The following is an 18,075-nucleotide window of genomic DNA, read 5'->3' as shown; positions in this document are numbered from 1 at the left end:
GCGATCATTGGTGGTAGCCGGGCACCATCTAGTTCTTCTGGTCTCAGGCTGATGAAGTCTCTGGTTTATGTGGCCCTTTCTGTCTCTTGGACTAATACTTTCCTTGTGTCTTTGGTGTTCTTCATTCTTCGTTACTCCAGGTGGTTGGGACCAATCGATACATCTTAGATGGCCGCTTACAAGCTTTTAAGACCCCAGACGCCACTCACCAAAGTAGGCTGCAGAACATTTTCTTAATAAGCTTTGTTACGCCAGTTGACCTAGATGTCCCCTGAATGCATGGTTCCCAGACCCCTACCCCTGCTACTCTGTTCCTCAAAGTGTTTGACTGTATTCAGGAAACGTCTTAGCTTTGGTTTAGTCCAGTTGTGCTGACTTCCCCTGTAGTGTGTGTGATTTTTTTTTTAAATAATATTTTATTGTGTTTGAGGTGAAAGTTTACGGAACAAATTAGGTTTCCATCTCACAACCTTTTTTACATATTGTTCCATGCCATTGGTTACAATTTTCACAATGTGTCAGCACTCTCATTATTTCCATTGTTTGCTCTGTTTCCATTGATCTAGCTTCCCTGGGTTTCTTTTTTTTTAATTGTGCTTTAGGTGAAGGTTTACAGAGCAAATTACTCATTCAACAGTTTATACACAAATTGTTCCATGACATTGGTTGCAATCCCCTCAATGTGTCAGCACTCTCCCCATTTCCAATCTGAGTTCCCCATTTCCATCCATCCGGTTTTCCTGCCCCTTCCTGCCTTCTCATCTTTGCTTTTGGGATTTGTTGTCCCTTTGGTTTCATGTAGATGACTGTTCTAAGGAGTACTTTCCTCATGTGTGTTATTGTTTATTTATAGGCCTATTATTTGACTGAAGTGTGACCTCCAGGAATGGCTTCAGTTCCAAGTTAGAAGAGTGTCTAAGGGCCATAGTCTAGGGAGTTCCTTGCTGTTTATTTTAGAATGTTGGAAACTCAACATGTTGAGAGGAACAAGTGAGTAACACAGAAGTTAAAGGTATACAAAAAAAATAGGGGCAACATTTTGGAGAAAGATGCAACAGAACACAAAGAGAGAAAAGGATCAAGAACAAAAGAGGAGAGAAGAGAGTTAAGCTTGAAAGAAGGAACATCTCCTCCTTCAGGATGAGACTGATTAAGTAATAAAATGGATTGAAAAATAACTTCGTCCAGTTCACACAATGGATTCAAAATATTGTATAAATGTGAACAGACTTATTACCCATCTGTGGAGGCATGAAAATTCACCTGAACTATAAAACCAGTATTTGCTTGGACTTAGAAGAATTTGTCTTACCCTAAAAATAAGTTTGCTGTCACTCTGAAAACAAGCTTCTTCATTCATAAATACCTATATATTTTTCTGGAACAATAGTATGTGGAGATAGCTGTCAGTCAACTCCAACTCAGGTGACCTTATGTACAACAGAATGAGATGCTGTCCAGTCCTGAGTCATCTTCATGATTGCTGCATGTTCAAGTCCATCCTATGGCTACTATGCCAGTCCATTTCATCGAGGGTGTTCCTCCCCTCACCCTCGCTGGTCCTCTACTTCACCATACATGATGTCCTCCTCCAGCAACTGATTTCTCCTAATGATGTGTCTAAAGCAAGTCAGAGTTTTTGTTGTGATTCATAAGGTTTTCATTGGCAAATTTTCAGAATTAGATCACCAGGCCTTTATTGTCTTAATCTGGAAGCTCTGCTAAAACCTATCTACCATGAGTGACCCTGTTGGTGTTTGAAATATTGGTGGCATATCTTTCCACATCATAGCAACAAGCAAGCCAGCATAGTATGACAGACAGAGGGGTGGTGGAACAGTAGTAGGAGCAGTCAATACTTACTTCATAATTTTTAAAATCAGTGAATATTGTAGCAAATTACCAAAATTAAAACTTGTAAATCTTACCTATAAGATCTTGTAAGCATGAAGTCTCAAAATCATCAGTTTATTCATACTGCTACATAACTTATTCTTAATTAAAAATAGCTTCCATTATACAGTTTAGGTTTCTTCTGGTTAATTAAACTTGGCTGGAAGCAAAACCAAAACAAATGAGAAAGTGCTTTAGAATCATCCGGATATATGAATGACTTTCTCTGCGTATTTGTATACGCATGTATACACACTCACAACAATTAGGGAAAATGTTGCAAAATCAAAAAAGAATTGAGGACCAAAGTGATATAAACAAAAACATGAGTTGACTTATTCCAGGGAAACTTTATTCACTAGGTGGTTTTTATTGCCAGTATGGAGAGAAAAGTATTTCTGAGACAGTATTGTGAATAGTACGCACCATGTTAATGAGAAGTAGACAAAATATCATTCCTGTGGTGGACAGAATGTGCCAGATAGCAGATTCCAGTTCAGGATTAACCTGCCCTTAAGGCAATGAGAGACCACTATCAATCATAACTGAAGAGCTTGGATTTTTCAGAGATGTCTCATCCAGCTTCTTCAGTATCATCTATAATTGCAATCAACTTCCAATGGACAGAGCAAAAGAGCAGAGACCACTGGTTCATAGCTAATTCTCTGAAACTGGAGTAACACTTTATATAATTTCCACCTACAAGCTTTGAGAGATGATCATGGGAGAGATACAATAGCATCCCTATTAGTGATGTGACCAGTCAAAACAGATGTTACTTGAGAAATCACTTACAGAACAACAGGGTGTGTCTTTAGCACCGTGAGCTAGATTTTCCTAAGGAATAGATCTTTCATGATTTGTAATTTGGTGCTTTAATTGCTATTACTGGAGAGGATAATGACTGTCAGATTGTATGGGGCTGGAGCTACAAGATGGCTTTCTCCAAGATAAAGGTGGCATTACGAGAAGCAGAAATGCCCATCAGACTCTAGTGAAAGAATCTAGAAGCACCTACCAAGTTCTACAGTCAATAAACTAAAGAGCCATTTAGCATTTCTAGACAGCCACACTTTCAAGACGAGAAACTAAAAGGCAAACATGGTGGCAACTCCAGGAGTCTGGCTTAGGGTTCTTTCCTCCCAGGAACACGCTCTGACCAGAACATGATAATGTACACTTGTGTATAGAGTCACAACTATCTGATGGTACCTCAAAACATATTTTGCATACTGAACTAATTAAAATGCTCTCTCCCTATAGTATTGTCTGATTTCTTGCAAGCAATAGGACTTCAATTAGAAAAGGTTGGATTTTTTTAAAATCATTTTTAAAACAGTAATAAAAAGCTTTTACCTTGACAGAGAAAACACTGTATTAAATATTTAACACAGCATTTAGATATAATCTTTATAAAATTCCACCTGACTTGGGTTTCTACTTTTGGCCAAGATGGAGTAACAGGGACTAGCTGTACCTTCCCACCTAACACATCCTATATATATATACATATATATATATATACACACACACGTATATATATACACACACACACACACATATATATACATATATATATATATATATATATATATATATGGAATGAGTTTTCAAGACACTGGACATTACCCAGGAAAAGGACAATTACAATTTAGAGATGGGAAACAAATGTGGTGAATCCTATCTACTTTTGTACCAGATTACTGCCTGAAAAGTTTCCAGACTGAGACACAAGGGGGAACTAGGTGGAACTGAGGGGGAACCTGGCAGACTTCCTAAGGAGCAGAAGAGTCCAGGGAGTCAAAGGCAGCTAGAGTTCATAGGGCAGAGACCCAGAGATCTGCAGAGGGTTCCTGAGTATCCAGCAGAGTGCTCATCAGCATATCCACACGAGGAAACTACCCAAGGCCAGGGAAAGAACCATCTGAAATGACAGTACATCTGCCTCTTTTCATTTGCCTGTCTTCTAAATTTAAAACATGTTGCTTCTCTGAATTGGGGAAGGAGGAAAGTATTTTAATAGGATACTGAAAACAAAGGGAAGAAAAGATCCTTATACTTAATCTCATTAAAATCGTCAATTCAGGGTGGAGCTATTCCTATCCACAGTAATTTATTTTTACAGGGCTATTCCTATACATAGTAAATTTATTTTTACTAACAGGCCTTAATCTACCACTTCAGTGGTATATGGAAGGCAAATCTGTCAAGCATGCCATGTTTTAATATAAAAAGTTTTTAATGCTTTAAAATAAACAGGTCTGAGTAGAATACATAAAACAATTTCCAAAACTTTTACCTCAAAACACTTCAATTAATCCTGAACCAAAAATGAAAACTGTTGCCATCGAGTCAATTCTGACTCATAGCAACCCTACTGGACAGAGCAGAACTGCTCCACAGGGTTTCCAAGGACGCTGGTGGATTCAAACTGCCAACATTTTGGTTAGGAGCCGTAGCTCGCCATAACTGTTAACCACTGCGCCACCAGGGCTCCCAATTAATCCTAAACACTACATATTCTGAGATGTAATAAACTGTTGTCAAAGACCAACCAAACCAAACCCACTGCCGTGGAGCTGATTCTGACTCACAGCAATGTTACAGGACAGAGTACAACTGCTCCATAGGGTTTCTGAAGCTGTAAATCTTTACAGAAGTAGATTGCCACATCTTTCTCCTATGTAGGAGCTGGTGGGTTCAAACCACCAAACTTTTGGTTAGCAGCCGAGAGCTTTAACCACTGCACCACCAAGGCCCTTGCTGTCAAAGAGTAACTTAAAAAACATGTAGGGCTCCAGCAAAGCTTTTTTGCTTTTTTTGGGACTTATCCTCCCCAAGTCCACACGGTCCCGTTAGGGCTTCCTAACCCATTAAAAAAACCCATTGCCATGGAGTCGATTCCGACTCATAGCGACCCTATAGGACAGAGTAGAACTGCCCCATAGAGTTTCCAAGGAGTGCCTGGTAGATTCGAACTGACCTTTTGGTTAGCAGCTGTAGCACTTCACTACACCACCAGGGTTTTCCTTAGGGCTTCCTACTGCTCTTAATATTGAATTTGGAAATCTTAGGCTCAAGTACTTCAAGGCCCTCTACTGGCCACTGCTCAGCATTGCAACCTCATTTTGGTCCATTAACTTAACTCCAGCAATCTTTATGCAAATACCTTCCTGCCCCCAACCATTTCTACCTCAGTTTCACTGACTCAGGATGCCTTTCTGGGTGGGTTTGATGACTAGGTAAGTGCTTAGATTACCAAACATACAATTGCTTGTGTTCCTCCACAGATGCCCAAGTTATAAGTTACCTAGGGCCAGGGTTGGTTTGTGCCTACCTAGCATGATGCCCAGTTCCTCACTTATTTACCAAAGACATATCTACTAGTGACATATACAGCAGTGCTCTCAAATCTTGGGTGTGCCTCAGCATGAGAACTTGTGTTAAGAATCTAGAACTCATTGAAGTGGGGTGGGTATGGGGAGGTTTCTGTGGGGGGTCTCTAGAAAATTTATGTTAACGGGCTAAATGCAGACCATCTCCTGAACATATCCCAAGTTTAGTGTCTACCCCTGCTCAAGCAGTTTTCATGTGCAGTTGAGAAATTATCAAGCTAACATTTTCCCCCTCTTGTCATGTTTTTTGTTATTTGGAGACTATAAATCCAATGGAAGCAGCAGTCAAGAAATCAAATGATCTATTACATTGAGCAAATCTGCTGCAAAAGACCTCTTTGAAGTGTTGAAAAGATGTCACTTTGAGGATTAAGGCATGCCTGACCCAAGCCATTGTATTTTCAATTATCTCATATGCATGAGAAAGCTAGACAATAAAGAAAACCAGAGAACTGATGCCTCTGAATTATGGTAATGGATGAAGAATATTGAATATACAACGGACTGCCAGGAAGAATGAACAAATCTATCTTGCAATAAGTACAGTCAGAATGCTCTTTGTTGGCGATACTTCATTTCACATACTTTGGACATGTTATCAGGACGGACCAGTCCCTGGAGACGGACTTTATGCTTGGTAAAGCAGACAGTCAGGGTCGCTATGAGTCGGAACCGACTGGACAGCACCTAAGAACAACAAATGCAACAAACATTCAGCACCAGACAAATTCAAGACAGCTAAATCCAAGGAAGCATTAAAAGGCATTTACTAAGAAAAGTCTTTATTTTCTGTATAACAATCAGGAAAAGAGATTTACAGAGAAGAAAAATCTTCTTTCAAGAGGTGAAGACATCAGAAGCAATTTCTAGGACAGCAGCTGGTGATTTATCTCACTCCATGGCTTATCAGTATTTCAAGACACTTTACTTGGATCTCTGCCTCATCTTTCTTCTCTTTCGTTTTAGCCTAAGACATCAAAATACTTATTATAGAACAGAAGTTTTCTTTTTGACATAAATCAGGGGGATGGAAATATTGTTCCCGATTTCATCACCAACACAATTCTTTGTATATTCTTACATACCTACAATGGACAGTCTCGAAAAGTCACAACTATTTTCCTGGAGTTTTAATAATGATCTTTTCAGCTGGTATGTATTTAGTTTACATAACCATTCCATCTTATTATATTAGGTACCATTCCAGTGTTTTCCTTAGCAGATAATAGTACATTATTCAACATCTCTAGAAGTACACTCACTTCTCAACATTTTGACTGTTTACTCAGTTAAGAACTGATTAAATTTACAATGTATTATCACATCACAGCATTACAAAGTATTCTGAACACGCCCTAAAGTGGATTTAATTATTAAAAAAGACTTGCCCAGAGGTACACACTAGCCCATGTCTTAACCAAGTACCCTTTCTACAAACTACTCCCCAAGCTTTTAAGTGACAATCTCTTAAATAAATCAAATGACTTAATACAATGGAAAAATCTTAATACAGCACCTACCACAAAGTTAACACTTAATAAATGTTAACTACTGAGGATTCCCAATCCTCAGTAAAGAGAACAACAGACTCAAGGGCTAGAATGTCTGGGTTTTAATCCCAGCTCTGTCATCTTGGACAAACCATTTAACCTTTTTTTTTTTTTTAATTTAAACAGGGCATCTCTATGACTCAACCATACATGGTTTGCTTGAATTACTGCAACAGCCTCCTAACTGGTCTTCCAGCTTCCACACTACCATCTATTCACAAGATGCCAAAGCCATCTTTGTGTCACCTCTACTCCAAACCACCTATCTGATGGCTTTCCATTCAAGGGTTAAGGTCCACGTAATCTCTTGTCTAGCGCTATTAACTCTTTTTAACTACCCTCCTCACTTCAAGCCAACTTTTCCTGGCTGTTCTTCAAACAAACCAGCAGGCTTCCATCTCAGGGCCTTTGAGGCCTTTGAGTGAAAAGAATATTACCCACATAACTGTATGACTTCCTCCCTATCTTTTTTATGTCACTCGTGAAATGTCACCTGAGAGTGAAGCCTTCCTTAAACACCTTGTATAAAATAACATCTTGCGATTCTCTATTTCCCATTCTCCTTATTTTCCCCTGCAGCATTTACCTGACACACAACACACTGCTTATTGTAGAAGCTGTCACTAGTAAAGGAGCCCTGGTGGCACACTGGTTAGGAGCTCGCTGCTAACCAAAAAGTTTGGCAATTTGAATCTACCAGCTGCTCCTTGGAAACTGTACAGGGCAGTTCTACTCTGTCCTACAGGGTCGCTATGAGTTGGAATGGCAATGGGTTTGGTTTTGGGTCACTAGTACGGCAGTTACATTGAGTTTGTTGACTGCTATGTACTCAACACCTGGAATAGAACCTGGTACATAGTACTCAAATATTACTGAACACATGTTTTTGATGGGGACCTTGGAACAAATGAAATTCATGACTCATTATTCATTCCTATTCTCTATGAAAAACAAATCAAAATAAGATACAGAAACTTGGGAGAGAGAGGATATATACAGGTACAGATTTCATTTTCCTCTAGGTTCTAGACATCTTTGAAATGTGATATGAAAGAATGTCAGACAAAAAGAATTTCTAGTAACTATAGCAAATATTTGAGAACTATTTTCCACGCAATGTTGTCAAAGCTTCACACAGATTATTTTATAAAACCATCACAACAATCCCACATGGTACCATCATCCCTAGACAGAGAAAGTCCAAGGTCCCAGTGCTAGGAAGTTGCAGAAATCACATTCTTAATGCACAAAGTCTGGCTCCCATGCCATATTCTTAAACACTGCACTAAAGTTCTCTACATTTAAAAAACTCAAACCATTGCCATCAGGTCGATTTCGACTCATAGCAACCCTATAGCATCTTTATCTTGTCCTATAAACGATGAGTACAGAAGGACCATGCATGTCACTTTTAAATACACATGTACATAAATGAGGGTTCATGCTCAAAAGCTTATCACTGACAGTGACTGATCCTAAAGAGTAAAGAAACTGTATGTTGTGCCCCAATAACCTTGCTAACCATTTTACATTTAGTGTCTTACTTAATCACAACAAAACTGCATGATGTGTATTATTAGTCCATTTCACAGACTGAAGAAATTAACAGAGCAGTTAATCGACTTTCCCCAGTAAATGTGTTACTAAATATCCACAGCCAGAATTTATTCTGGGTCTTAATGTCCTAACTCTATATACCATGCTGCCTCCCTGGAAACATGAAAATGCCTGCGGGTCAAAGGCAGGGACTCAGCAGCTGCAGAAAAGCAAAGTTACCTATCTAGTCCGGGATAATACTACTAAAGTGGGCTGGTAGAAATACCGACTTTGGTGGAAGATAAAGTTATAATAGTATTAAAATTAAAGCTATGAGATTTTAAGGTCAATTGGGACAGGTTAACTTCGCAAGACTCCTGAAAGCTTTCTGCCTGCTCCAGAGAAAAACGCACATTACTATGTATGCAGTTTCAGGTTTATAACCCCCTTCCCCACCGTGAGCCCCACTTAAACTCCCTTGTCCTACAACGGTAGTAGTGAATCAAAAAAGACGCAGGCAGGAAACGTGTGGAAGCATAACTGACATTGTCCCTCTCTCCATTACCAATGGGTCATATCGCATCCCACAGCGGGGAGGAAAAAACAAACTCTACAACCTGAGATAACTTCCAACAAAGCCACTCCAACAAGTTCAAGTCTCCCAAATAACTGAAATCTTGGTCACTTCCTTCAAGTTACTGCATACCTAACACAATGTTGTTTGGCTTTTTCAACTTTTGCAGACATAATAATCATACAAAACCCACGGTTTTCCCACCAAAAACAGACCAACTATAAGCTTGGTAACCTTTAATCCTCTTACAACACCTCAAGTATGTTTTGTTTGGTGAGCTAGCAGTTCTAAAGTCTGTAAACCTTCTTCGCCGGTAAGTTCTTCTTTTCTAAAAGCTTTCACAGAGTTTTTCTGAGGCTTACCACAAAAACTCTTAAAGAGTGGCGTAAAAGAATATTCTTAAGGGTATTTTTCAAGTAAAAAAAAAGACAAAGCTTAGTTTCCTTAACCATTAACGTACGCATTTTGTAAGGAATTAATTTCCGACACATGCGACTTCTGGGTGAGTGGGGACAGGAAAAGTCGCCGCACCACGTACCTCCGCATCCGCTTCTTCCGCCACTGCAAAAGAAAACCAGAGAGTGCTGAGCCCGGGCCGCCGCGACCCGTCCCGCCAGCCGCCCGTCCGGCCGCACCCGCATCAGCGTCCGACCCCCGGCCGGCCGTCTCACCTTCGCCCTCATAAGTTCATGCGCCGCAAGGTGGGCCTCACGGTGCCGCTCCCACAGCGGCAGGCTACGCTCCAAGACGCCACGTCAGACAGCAGAAGAGACACCTTGTTCTGCGCGGGAGAAACTTATAGCCGAGAGAGCCCCGCCCCAAGGCAGATTCAGCCAATCCCGGCAGAGGAAGGGCAGGACTTTGGTGACCACCCTATCAAGAAAGCGAAAACACAGGAAGAAAGAGAAGGCCGAACGGCCAAGGCCGTTACTGGCGGAACGAAAGACTGGTTTCAGATCCATTTCCGGGTGTTAAATTTAGTCGGAAATGGAAGGGGAAGAGAGTGAAGAAAAAGACCGGGCACCACTTCTAAGCTAGGGGGTGGGTTGATGCACCAAACTCTCTTGGTTGTTAATTTCCTCAGTCAAGGTTAAGTGGAGTAAGTACATTCTCAGTTTATTGTTAAGTGTCTTTATTTACAGTACGAGTCTCCAAAAGGTCAAGTGAGTTATCTTTTAAATAACATCTCAATCATATAAAACACAGCTGGAACCGATGTAGAGAAATATATACAATATAATACATTAAGTACTTTAATATTATTAATTGAATTTCTCAAAAGAGGCAATCAGGATTTACAACGTCATTTCTCGTTAAAATTAAACGTCAAAAGACGCAATGTACTTTTTTTACAAAACCGATGAAGCAGCATTGTTTAAAACTGCTCATGATTGTAATTTTTTTTTTCTATAATACACTGCACCCGTGTTACAAAAAAACAAGACACCGCACTAGACGATTTGAATACTGCATGAGTCAGTATGTTAACACTTGAGGAATAATGAATGGCCTGATCTATTTCACCATCAGGCTCACTCACAATAGGTTTCACTCTGCTAACTAAGCAAACTTTCTACATACAGATTACCTTCCTTGGCAGTTTTATACAAGCCCACTACTAATGGGTAAAATGCCCAGGTGAAGCTGATACCACAAAAACCAATACAATCCTACTATTTACAACACCCAACAAAAGACGATGTTAGAAAACCATTCACTGCTGGATCAAGGAAAAATTATAAGAACAATTTTGTAGGAAATTTTGAGTATCGACAAATTTGAAGTATTCAACAGACTACAAAAGGGCTTCAACAGCTTATTCACCTTATTTTCTTAGGCTGGGGTAGGAAGAAAGTAAATCCTTATTATTTAATAAATTTTGGATGGCATCAAAATCTTCATTTATAAATAAGGTTTTTATACAAAGCAACATGTTCACATAGTTTTCTCGTACTACTGTCAATTATTCTCAGGACTCATTTTATTCTAAGGAAGAAAAGTATTAAGATTTTTTCATCATCTCTGACTTTTCAACATGAATACTCTCCAAGCCTTGAAAGGGAATTCAAAAAGGGAAAATACTGAGCCATTTAATGCTTGACACTGAGTAGCGCAATATTTGAAACAACTTATATATCTGATGGTGGCCTATACAAGAGCTGGAGGGGGTGGGGATATGGTTCTACCATTCAAAACAAATAGTTAAATTTTATAGTGGCCCTTCATTAATACAGCCCAGACATTAGTTTTAAAAAGACAGATCATCATTGCAAGGCAGCAACTTTTGCTTAGAACGTCTCATACTGGAATTTTTTTAAACCACAGAATTACCTAAGAGGCAGCAGTGCTTTAATAAACAATTTTTCAATCATGGGCAAGGTAAGCAAAATCAACAGAACATGTATACTGTCATGAGCTATTCCCATGGAGCAGTCCAGCTATGCACATGGTATTGAGACTAAAATAAAGAAACAACCTGATTACAGGTAAGGGAAGACACCTACTTGAAGCGCTCATGAGAAATGGACAGGATAAATAACACCAAATAACCTGACACGTAAAATAAGCAGAGACAGTGTGTACATTCAAAATCCATCGTTCCCAGACACATAAGAAGTTCCATGTATCTTTCACCTTTGTGCAATTCCTTTACTAGTCTTTGATATCAAAACTATAATCACCAGTGTTTTGTATGTCTTCACAAGGCACATACATGTTTTTTTTTAAAAAAAAGCTTATCATCAGTCATAAATCCCCCCTCAACTTGCTCCAGTTCAAAACAAACCAGGTTTCTAATAAGCACCAAATACCAAACTAATGTTTTCATCTTCTAAAGCAAATTTTCCAAAACGTTCCTCTTTCATGTACCTATAGCCTATGTAACTGAAATATATCCAGATTTTTTTCTTATCATATGAAAACTGCAACATTAAATAGTGGAGAAATACGTTAATATAGGAAAGCCAAGAAAAAAGAATGCTTAAAACTTTATAAATCCCCAAATTATCCTTGTTACAGAAAGAAGCCAACAGGAAATATTCTGGGTTACATTATTTCCTCAAAGATAGTTTAGTACCTTTCATCACTTTTAAAACCAAAAACTCTGGCCATGAAACAGGAAGTTCCTTTTAAGAATAACTATCTCTTAACATTTCTCAGTAGTCACAGCTGGCCAATGTGTAGAAAGTTAGAAAAAGGGATGTCTACACTGGAAACTTTTTAATTTTACAGATGCCACTTAAATTGCTGGTTTTCGATAAAAACATGCTTACCTCTATAAAAAACAAGCAAGTGCTTCCTTCCCACCCTACTTCTTGGATCAGGTCTAATTTATTTTTTAGATTAAAAAAAAGCCTTCATTAATAATTCTCCTTTTGGGGATTTAGTGACTGTGGTCTCATTTACTAATGTTTTCCTCAAAGTAGGGAGAAAAACCTAGAATATGAACATATTAGTAAATGCAGTTAACATTTAATTTCACAAAAGTTGTAAACAAGCTTTAAAAAACAGCTTCAAAAAAGGCTTAAAGTTAATGGCTGTAGTCACCCACAGAGAAGTAAACAAAGACCTTTAAAAACATCAAGCACACTCAAAACAAATCAAGCTGGGAAGATACAGAACATGACAAGATTCTCAGTTTAAGTCAAATTGCTTAAAAAAAAAAAAAAAAAAAAATACAGGTCGTGCCAACCTGTTTAACTGGCCATAAAGGGAATAACTAGGGATTTTTTTAAAGGCTTCAGAAATTCTAATAAGTAACATTAAATTGTTACATACGAAACACAAAACAAACTTACCAGCTCTACAAATGCTTTCAAAATAAAGGTGTCAAATGTGATGCCAGGAGAGTCATAGTCTACAAGACATTGTTTTCTTCTTTAACACCTTAAGTTAGCAAACATGACTATTCATTTTTCACCCTGTCACCTCAACTCTAACCATACCTTCAACCATGTCCTTTAGCCCTTTGAAATGTGTCCCTATACTTTAGCTTAAGTGAGAAAAAGTTCATGCAACTTCCCAGCCTACAAATAGCTAATTCACAGGTATCAAAACCCAGAGTGCAAATCCATGCAGCTTTTGCCCTTCAGCTATGGACGGCCTAAACAGCCACACAACTGAGAGGCCTTCGCGTACAGTGGTGAATGTAATGAAGAAATAAAACATGTAGCTTATTTTTGGTCCTTTGTTCTAGACTCTTTTCCTTTACAGTCCATTTCAAAATCTGTGCGTCACACTTCAACAATTGAGACCCAAGCCTGTCCAGTGGTCTGGTACCATCAGGAAATACTTGTCCATTGCTTCACAAAATCTAGTCCTGTACAATTCTGGAGAGACAACAGTTGGCATTTTACCTAAGATTATGAAAGAGAAAAGGGAAAAGAAGGCTGTTATATAACTGACTGGGCAACTGACTTCAACCAACTGTGTTCCATCATAAACCACCATAAACACATATATACTAGAGCAGTCTAAATGAGCAGGTAGGGTGTCCACTGTGCTATATGACATGGGACAGTGTTCTTTATGGGAGCAGTTTCCATTAAAAAAGACTGGCTCTTGCTTAGAGGAGCTAGCAGTGCTTAGAGAACTCAGAAGACTTATTTTTAAACTATTAAAGACAAAGAAACTCGTTATTCAGAACCTCTGATTTTCTTCTTGCATTTTTTTTAAACTGTCTTTTGAGAACCTCTAGCATTTTAACTAAAATTTAAACCCAATACTTGCTCACCTACAAAATTCCTCTTATTTTTTGGTCATTTTGAAGATGACAATGAAAGAGAGATAACCACTTATTTTTTAGAATTAAAAAAAAAGACAGCATCCATTTTAAAAATTTTAATTGATTAAAAAAAGACCTAAGAACAGTTTAAAGAGTAAACAAAATGAACATTTTGCTCACCTTGTCCTCCTAAAATTCCCGTTGATTTCACAACCATTTCAAGCTTTTTGTCCCATGTAAATGTTCGAATATAATCTGTTAGAGGGAGATAAATTAGCAGTAAAGCTGTGTTAATAAAAATAAGTAAATGACAATAATTACTTTCACTGCCACTTCTACAATTTTTAACTTCTATTCAGTGCTGACAATGTGCGAGGTGCTGTTCTAAAAGTTATTTTTAATCTATATTAATTCATTTAATCTTCAGAGCATCCTACAGGGCCTCATTTATAAGCAGATTTTTGGTGAAGATAATGAAATATAAATGAGGAAACTGAACAGAGGGACTAGAATTAACAAACTATTAATTTTGAAATATCAAATGAAAGTTTGTGGGAAATTCAAAAAGCTATTATTAGACCAGGTTCAGTATAATCTTCAAAATTTTATTCTAGCTTCAATCATGAAATAAGGAAGGTATGCCTATTGACTTACCTATAATTCCAACTACCAGCTCATTGTTGGTATCATCTCGACCAACCAGCAAAGAATAATCTATAATGAGGTGACTCGAAAGGAAATGGGAGTCACTATGGATCGAGGCTCTCAGCACAGCTTTGGAATGAGAACGGATATACAGTGGGTTGTCTCGAACCATCTTTAAGAGATTTTCGTCCAGCAGAACTACATCACAACTCTCTTTTCCAGTATCGGTTTTCACATTTCGATTCCTAAGAGAACCCTTCAAATCAAAAACCTAGCAGAAAGAAAACTTTTTGTAATTTATGAGTGAGTTGCTATGTAAGACTATTATGTGCAAATAATAAAAAAGTTAAAAGACTTCTTATAGTCACTATCATTGCACTTTTTAATTTTTATAACTTGTCGTTAAATAAAAAACCCATTGCCGTCGAGACAATTCTGATTTACAGCGACCCTACAGAATGGAGTACAACTGCCCCATAGGGTTTCCAAGGTGGATTCAAACTGCTGACCTTTTGTTTAGCAGCTGAGCACTTAACCATTGCACCACCAGGGCTCCTGTCATTAAATACATGTTAAAGTACATCGTGGTATAATTGTGTCATTTGAAATTAATATCTAGGTACTCGATTACTGAAACATTTCAGAAATACACTGGCCAATTTAATCAAAATTAAGATACAATAATAGGTGACTCCAAAAATATAGCTGGATCATTAAACAGTTTAAAAAATAGCTGCAAATAATCTTAGGAAACTTAAAAACCTTTGATACCAAAACTCTGTGCAATTACTTTATGCCAAAGCAGAAGCAATGGTTCATCTCTAAGAATATGTGGACAGCAGGAAAAGCAATGGACTCAAAGGTCAGGGGAACCTGAAGTGTACTGTACAGACTAGCATGGTCAGCTTGTTCCTGGCTCATGATAACGTAAAGAGCTAGTGCCAGAATGTAAAACAACTACATTAGTAAGCACACTTTAGTTCTGCTGACATTCTTCTCAAAACAAGACGTTCTCAATAAAGGTAGTAGCGCACTGAATTACATTCTAGCACAAGCTCCTTATTACAGACTGGAAACAGTTCAAAGATCAACATTTTGAAGAGTACTGTTCTAGAACCTAGACCAATCTGAGTTCTAGGAATAGCTGTATGAGTCTGATGAAGTACTTACCTTCTCTGGGCCAGAGTTTCGTCATCTTTAAAACTCAGACTGTGGAATTAGATCTGCATTCTTACTCTACAATTCTGTGTTTCTAGGATGTTGGACTTATTAAAAATTTTAGGACCAGTCTACAATATTCTTCTTTATTCTTTCCTTGAAGGTCCAAAAAGTTAAATTTGGCCTAGCAACCAAAGTTAAATATTTATTATCAAATACAATGTTGCTGATTTATTATATGCAGGAATTAGAAGTACAAAGTGTTCCATTAACTAGATGCTTCACACAGTCTGATATACTTACCTGTGCCATCTTTCTCCCATAGAAAAGGTTTTCCATGACAAGGAGATCTAACTTCTTCTCAGTGTTGTTTTGAGAGTTCTTATAGCCAATTCTGTAAACTCCAAGAATTTTGGCTAATGCAGTGGGCCTCTAATCAAGAAAAGATCACAGTAAACTCTTATTAAAAAGGATTATTTGTAATTTAATACTGATATCTATATGATCCATGTAATATCCATGAAATATCAATATCTACTGACATGATTAGTCAGACACAATCCCCCTGCCCATCTCAGGAGTGAGCGCAGCAGCAATGCTAGTAAAAAATATTAGCTCCTTAACATTCTCCCAAAGGATAATCCTTCAGTTTCTCAAATTCAAAAATTTTATTTTGACATAAAATCTCAACAATAACGTGCAATAAACCATAACTAAAAAAAATTCAGTGGTTCCTCCATACACTTACAGGGGGGTCACTACACAATCACAAGTGGGCAAACCTCAGCTGCTGGCGTTCTCTCTTTCAACTAAGGGACCCGTCCCCTCATTTCTCAGCACACAGTTTAAATTTCTGTCTCAGCAAACTTACAAGTTCCTAAATGTGCAGATTTCAACCAGTCTTAATGTTTTTATTTGGCTTTTATATACTAACTAAAAGCAACCTGGTCAAGATCACCTGGTTACCTCTCCGGCAAGGGTAGCAGAAAAAATTTTTTAATCACTGGAACCTATCACATCTCAATACATAACAGAGATCCAGTTGTGCATGTCCTGTTCTCATCTTACCACAGGGAAAACTGTGCCACTAGCCCTCACCCTCAGGATGTGAAAAAGGCCCAGTAAATTCTGATTATAGACCAAGGGTGGGATTTCTACCTTTTGTTGAACAGCATTTGTGATATAATTGAAATAGTGTGGTGCAAAATCGAGGAAAGACTGGACTTCCAGACGAGGCATTTGCTTCAAAATGAATCTATCATCTAAAGAAGCAGAAATTTCATGTGTTAACTCAATCACAGTATATACTGAGATAATCTACAATAAATCACTCCAAATATCCCAAATATTTGTTTGCTTTAAGCTTTTAAGAGATATTTTCTGATGTCACACAGAAAATTCTGATCAGAACACAATTCTCAAATCATCGAAGGGCCGGAAGAGATCCTGAGGATTTATAGTTAAGAACCCTCTACTTTTGACAGTACTATCCCTAAATTCATAGCTAGATGATAATCTAAGTTTTAAAACTACTAAATAAAATTTTATAAATTCCTTTGTTAACAATCCAGTAAGTCACAGAATTATTGAAGTTCTTATCAAGCAACATCCATCCTGCTGCATTTTTTCAAATAATTTCAGTGGGTATGTAGAGCAGAATGTGAAGTACAAATGGTCATAACCTTCTGTAAACTTCTGAAGGTTAAGAACTGGGCCTTCCGATTTTCAGGTTAAATGTTTTTATTTTTATCTTTTTTTGTCTCTTCAGCTCTAAGGTGCCCTTCTGAGTTTTCTGTAAGTTCTCTTACTATTTACATTTAGAGAACTCAGGACTAAACATAGTAAGGACTTGATCAATGCCTTATCTCATTACACACATTATACATGTACGTTCTTTTAATTGTTTGACTACATCCTCTCAAGCATAAAAAGAAAAACAAAAAACTTTGACAATCGATAATGTCATACTATCTCAATTCAAATGATTCATAAACTAACTGAGGGAAAAAATGGACACTACTTAATTAGTAAATGATTCAAAAGGCTTACCTTCTGTCGCATAGAAAGCAGCACCTGATTTGCCTCCTCGGGCCTGCCACGGTGATGAGTGGGAAAGGGAACGAATGAAATCTTCCTCACCACTGCCTAGAATCACTTCACGCATCTTATGAAACTCTCCCGCATAGTAGAGGCGACAGTAAAATTTGGCATTAGCATCAGAAAATTCTTCAAAAACAGAAATAAAAAATAAATATAAGCTTTTATGTAACAGTAATATCTTTTCCTCCCCCTCTAAAAAAAATGCAACCATTAGTTTTCTCAACAATACCATTCTTCATGTTAAGTCTACATTTCCTTTTTAAGTATCAAAGTTCTGTAAAAATGATCTTGAGGAATGATCAGACAGCATCTTATGATCACCCTTACATATTTTCAGGAATTTCAAATAAAAATAAGATCCATTTCTAATTTTACACTGGTTACTATATTTTAATCATTATAACGTAATTCTTAAATAAACGTCTTATAATTTACTGAACATGATATTACTCTAGATGATAATTTTTGTTTATCATCACATACACACAATTCTAGATGCTC

General features: G+C 37.7%; 1 protein-coding gene across 14 annotated transcripts in view; it reads right to left on the bottom strand.

Moving 5' to 3' along the window:
• Window positions 1–6,053: 6,053 nt before the first annotated feature.
• PIKFYVE (phosphoinositide kinase, FYVE-type zinc finger containing) overlaps window positions 6,054–18,075 on the bottom strand; it is an 81,558-nt gene continuing 69,536 nt past the window's right edge. For 13 of the 14 annotated variants that reach the window (XM_023733045.1, XM_023733044.1, XM_023733052.1 and 10 more), the window contains 8 exons: window positions 17,524–17,700; window positions 16,633–16,736; window positions 15,778–15,906; window positions 14,326–14,587; window positions 13,852–13,926; window positions 9,620–13,303; window positions 9,487–9,509; window positions 6,054–6,255 (listed from right to left, as the gene is read on the bottom strand). In XM_023733045.1, coding sequence (XP_023588813.1) covers window positions 13,188–13,303; window positions 13,852–13,926; window positions 14,326–14,587; window positions 15,778–15,906; window positions 16,633–16,736; window positions 17,524–17,700 — 863 coding nt within the window. In that variant the 3' untranslated portion in view covers window positions 6,054–6,255; window positions 9,487–9,509; window positions 9,620–13,187. Of the gene's footprint in view, window positions 6,256–9,408; window positions 9,510–9,619; window positions 13,304–13,851; window positions 13,927–14,325; window positions 14,588–15,777; window positions 15,907–16,632; window positions 16,737–17,523; window positions 17,701–18,075 lie in introns of all 14 variants that reach the window. The other variant, XM_023733046.1, reaches the window with a different exon arrangement.

Source organism: Trichechus manatus, unplaced genomic scaffold (genome assembly GCF_000243295.1).
Source record: "Trichechus manatus latirostris isolate Lorelei unplaced genomic scaffold, TriManLat1.0 scaffold00056, whole genome shotgun sequence".
In the NCBI taxonomy this organism is placed as follows: domain Eukaryota; kingdom Metazoa; phylum Chordata; class Mammalia; order Sirenia; family Trichechidae; genus Trichechus; species Trichechus manatus.
This window is presented reverse-complemented; position numbering and strand designations above follow the sequence as displayed.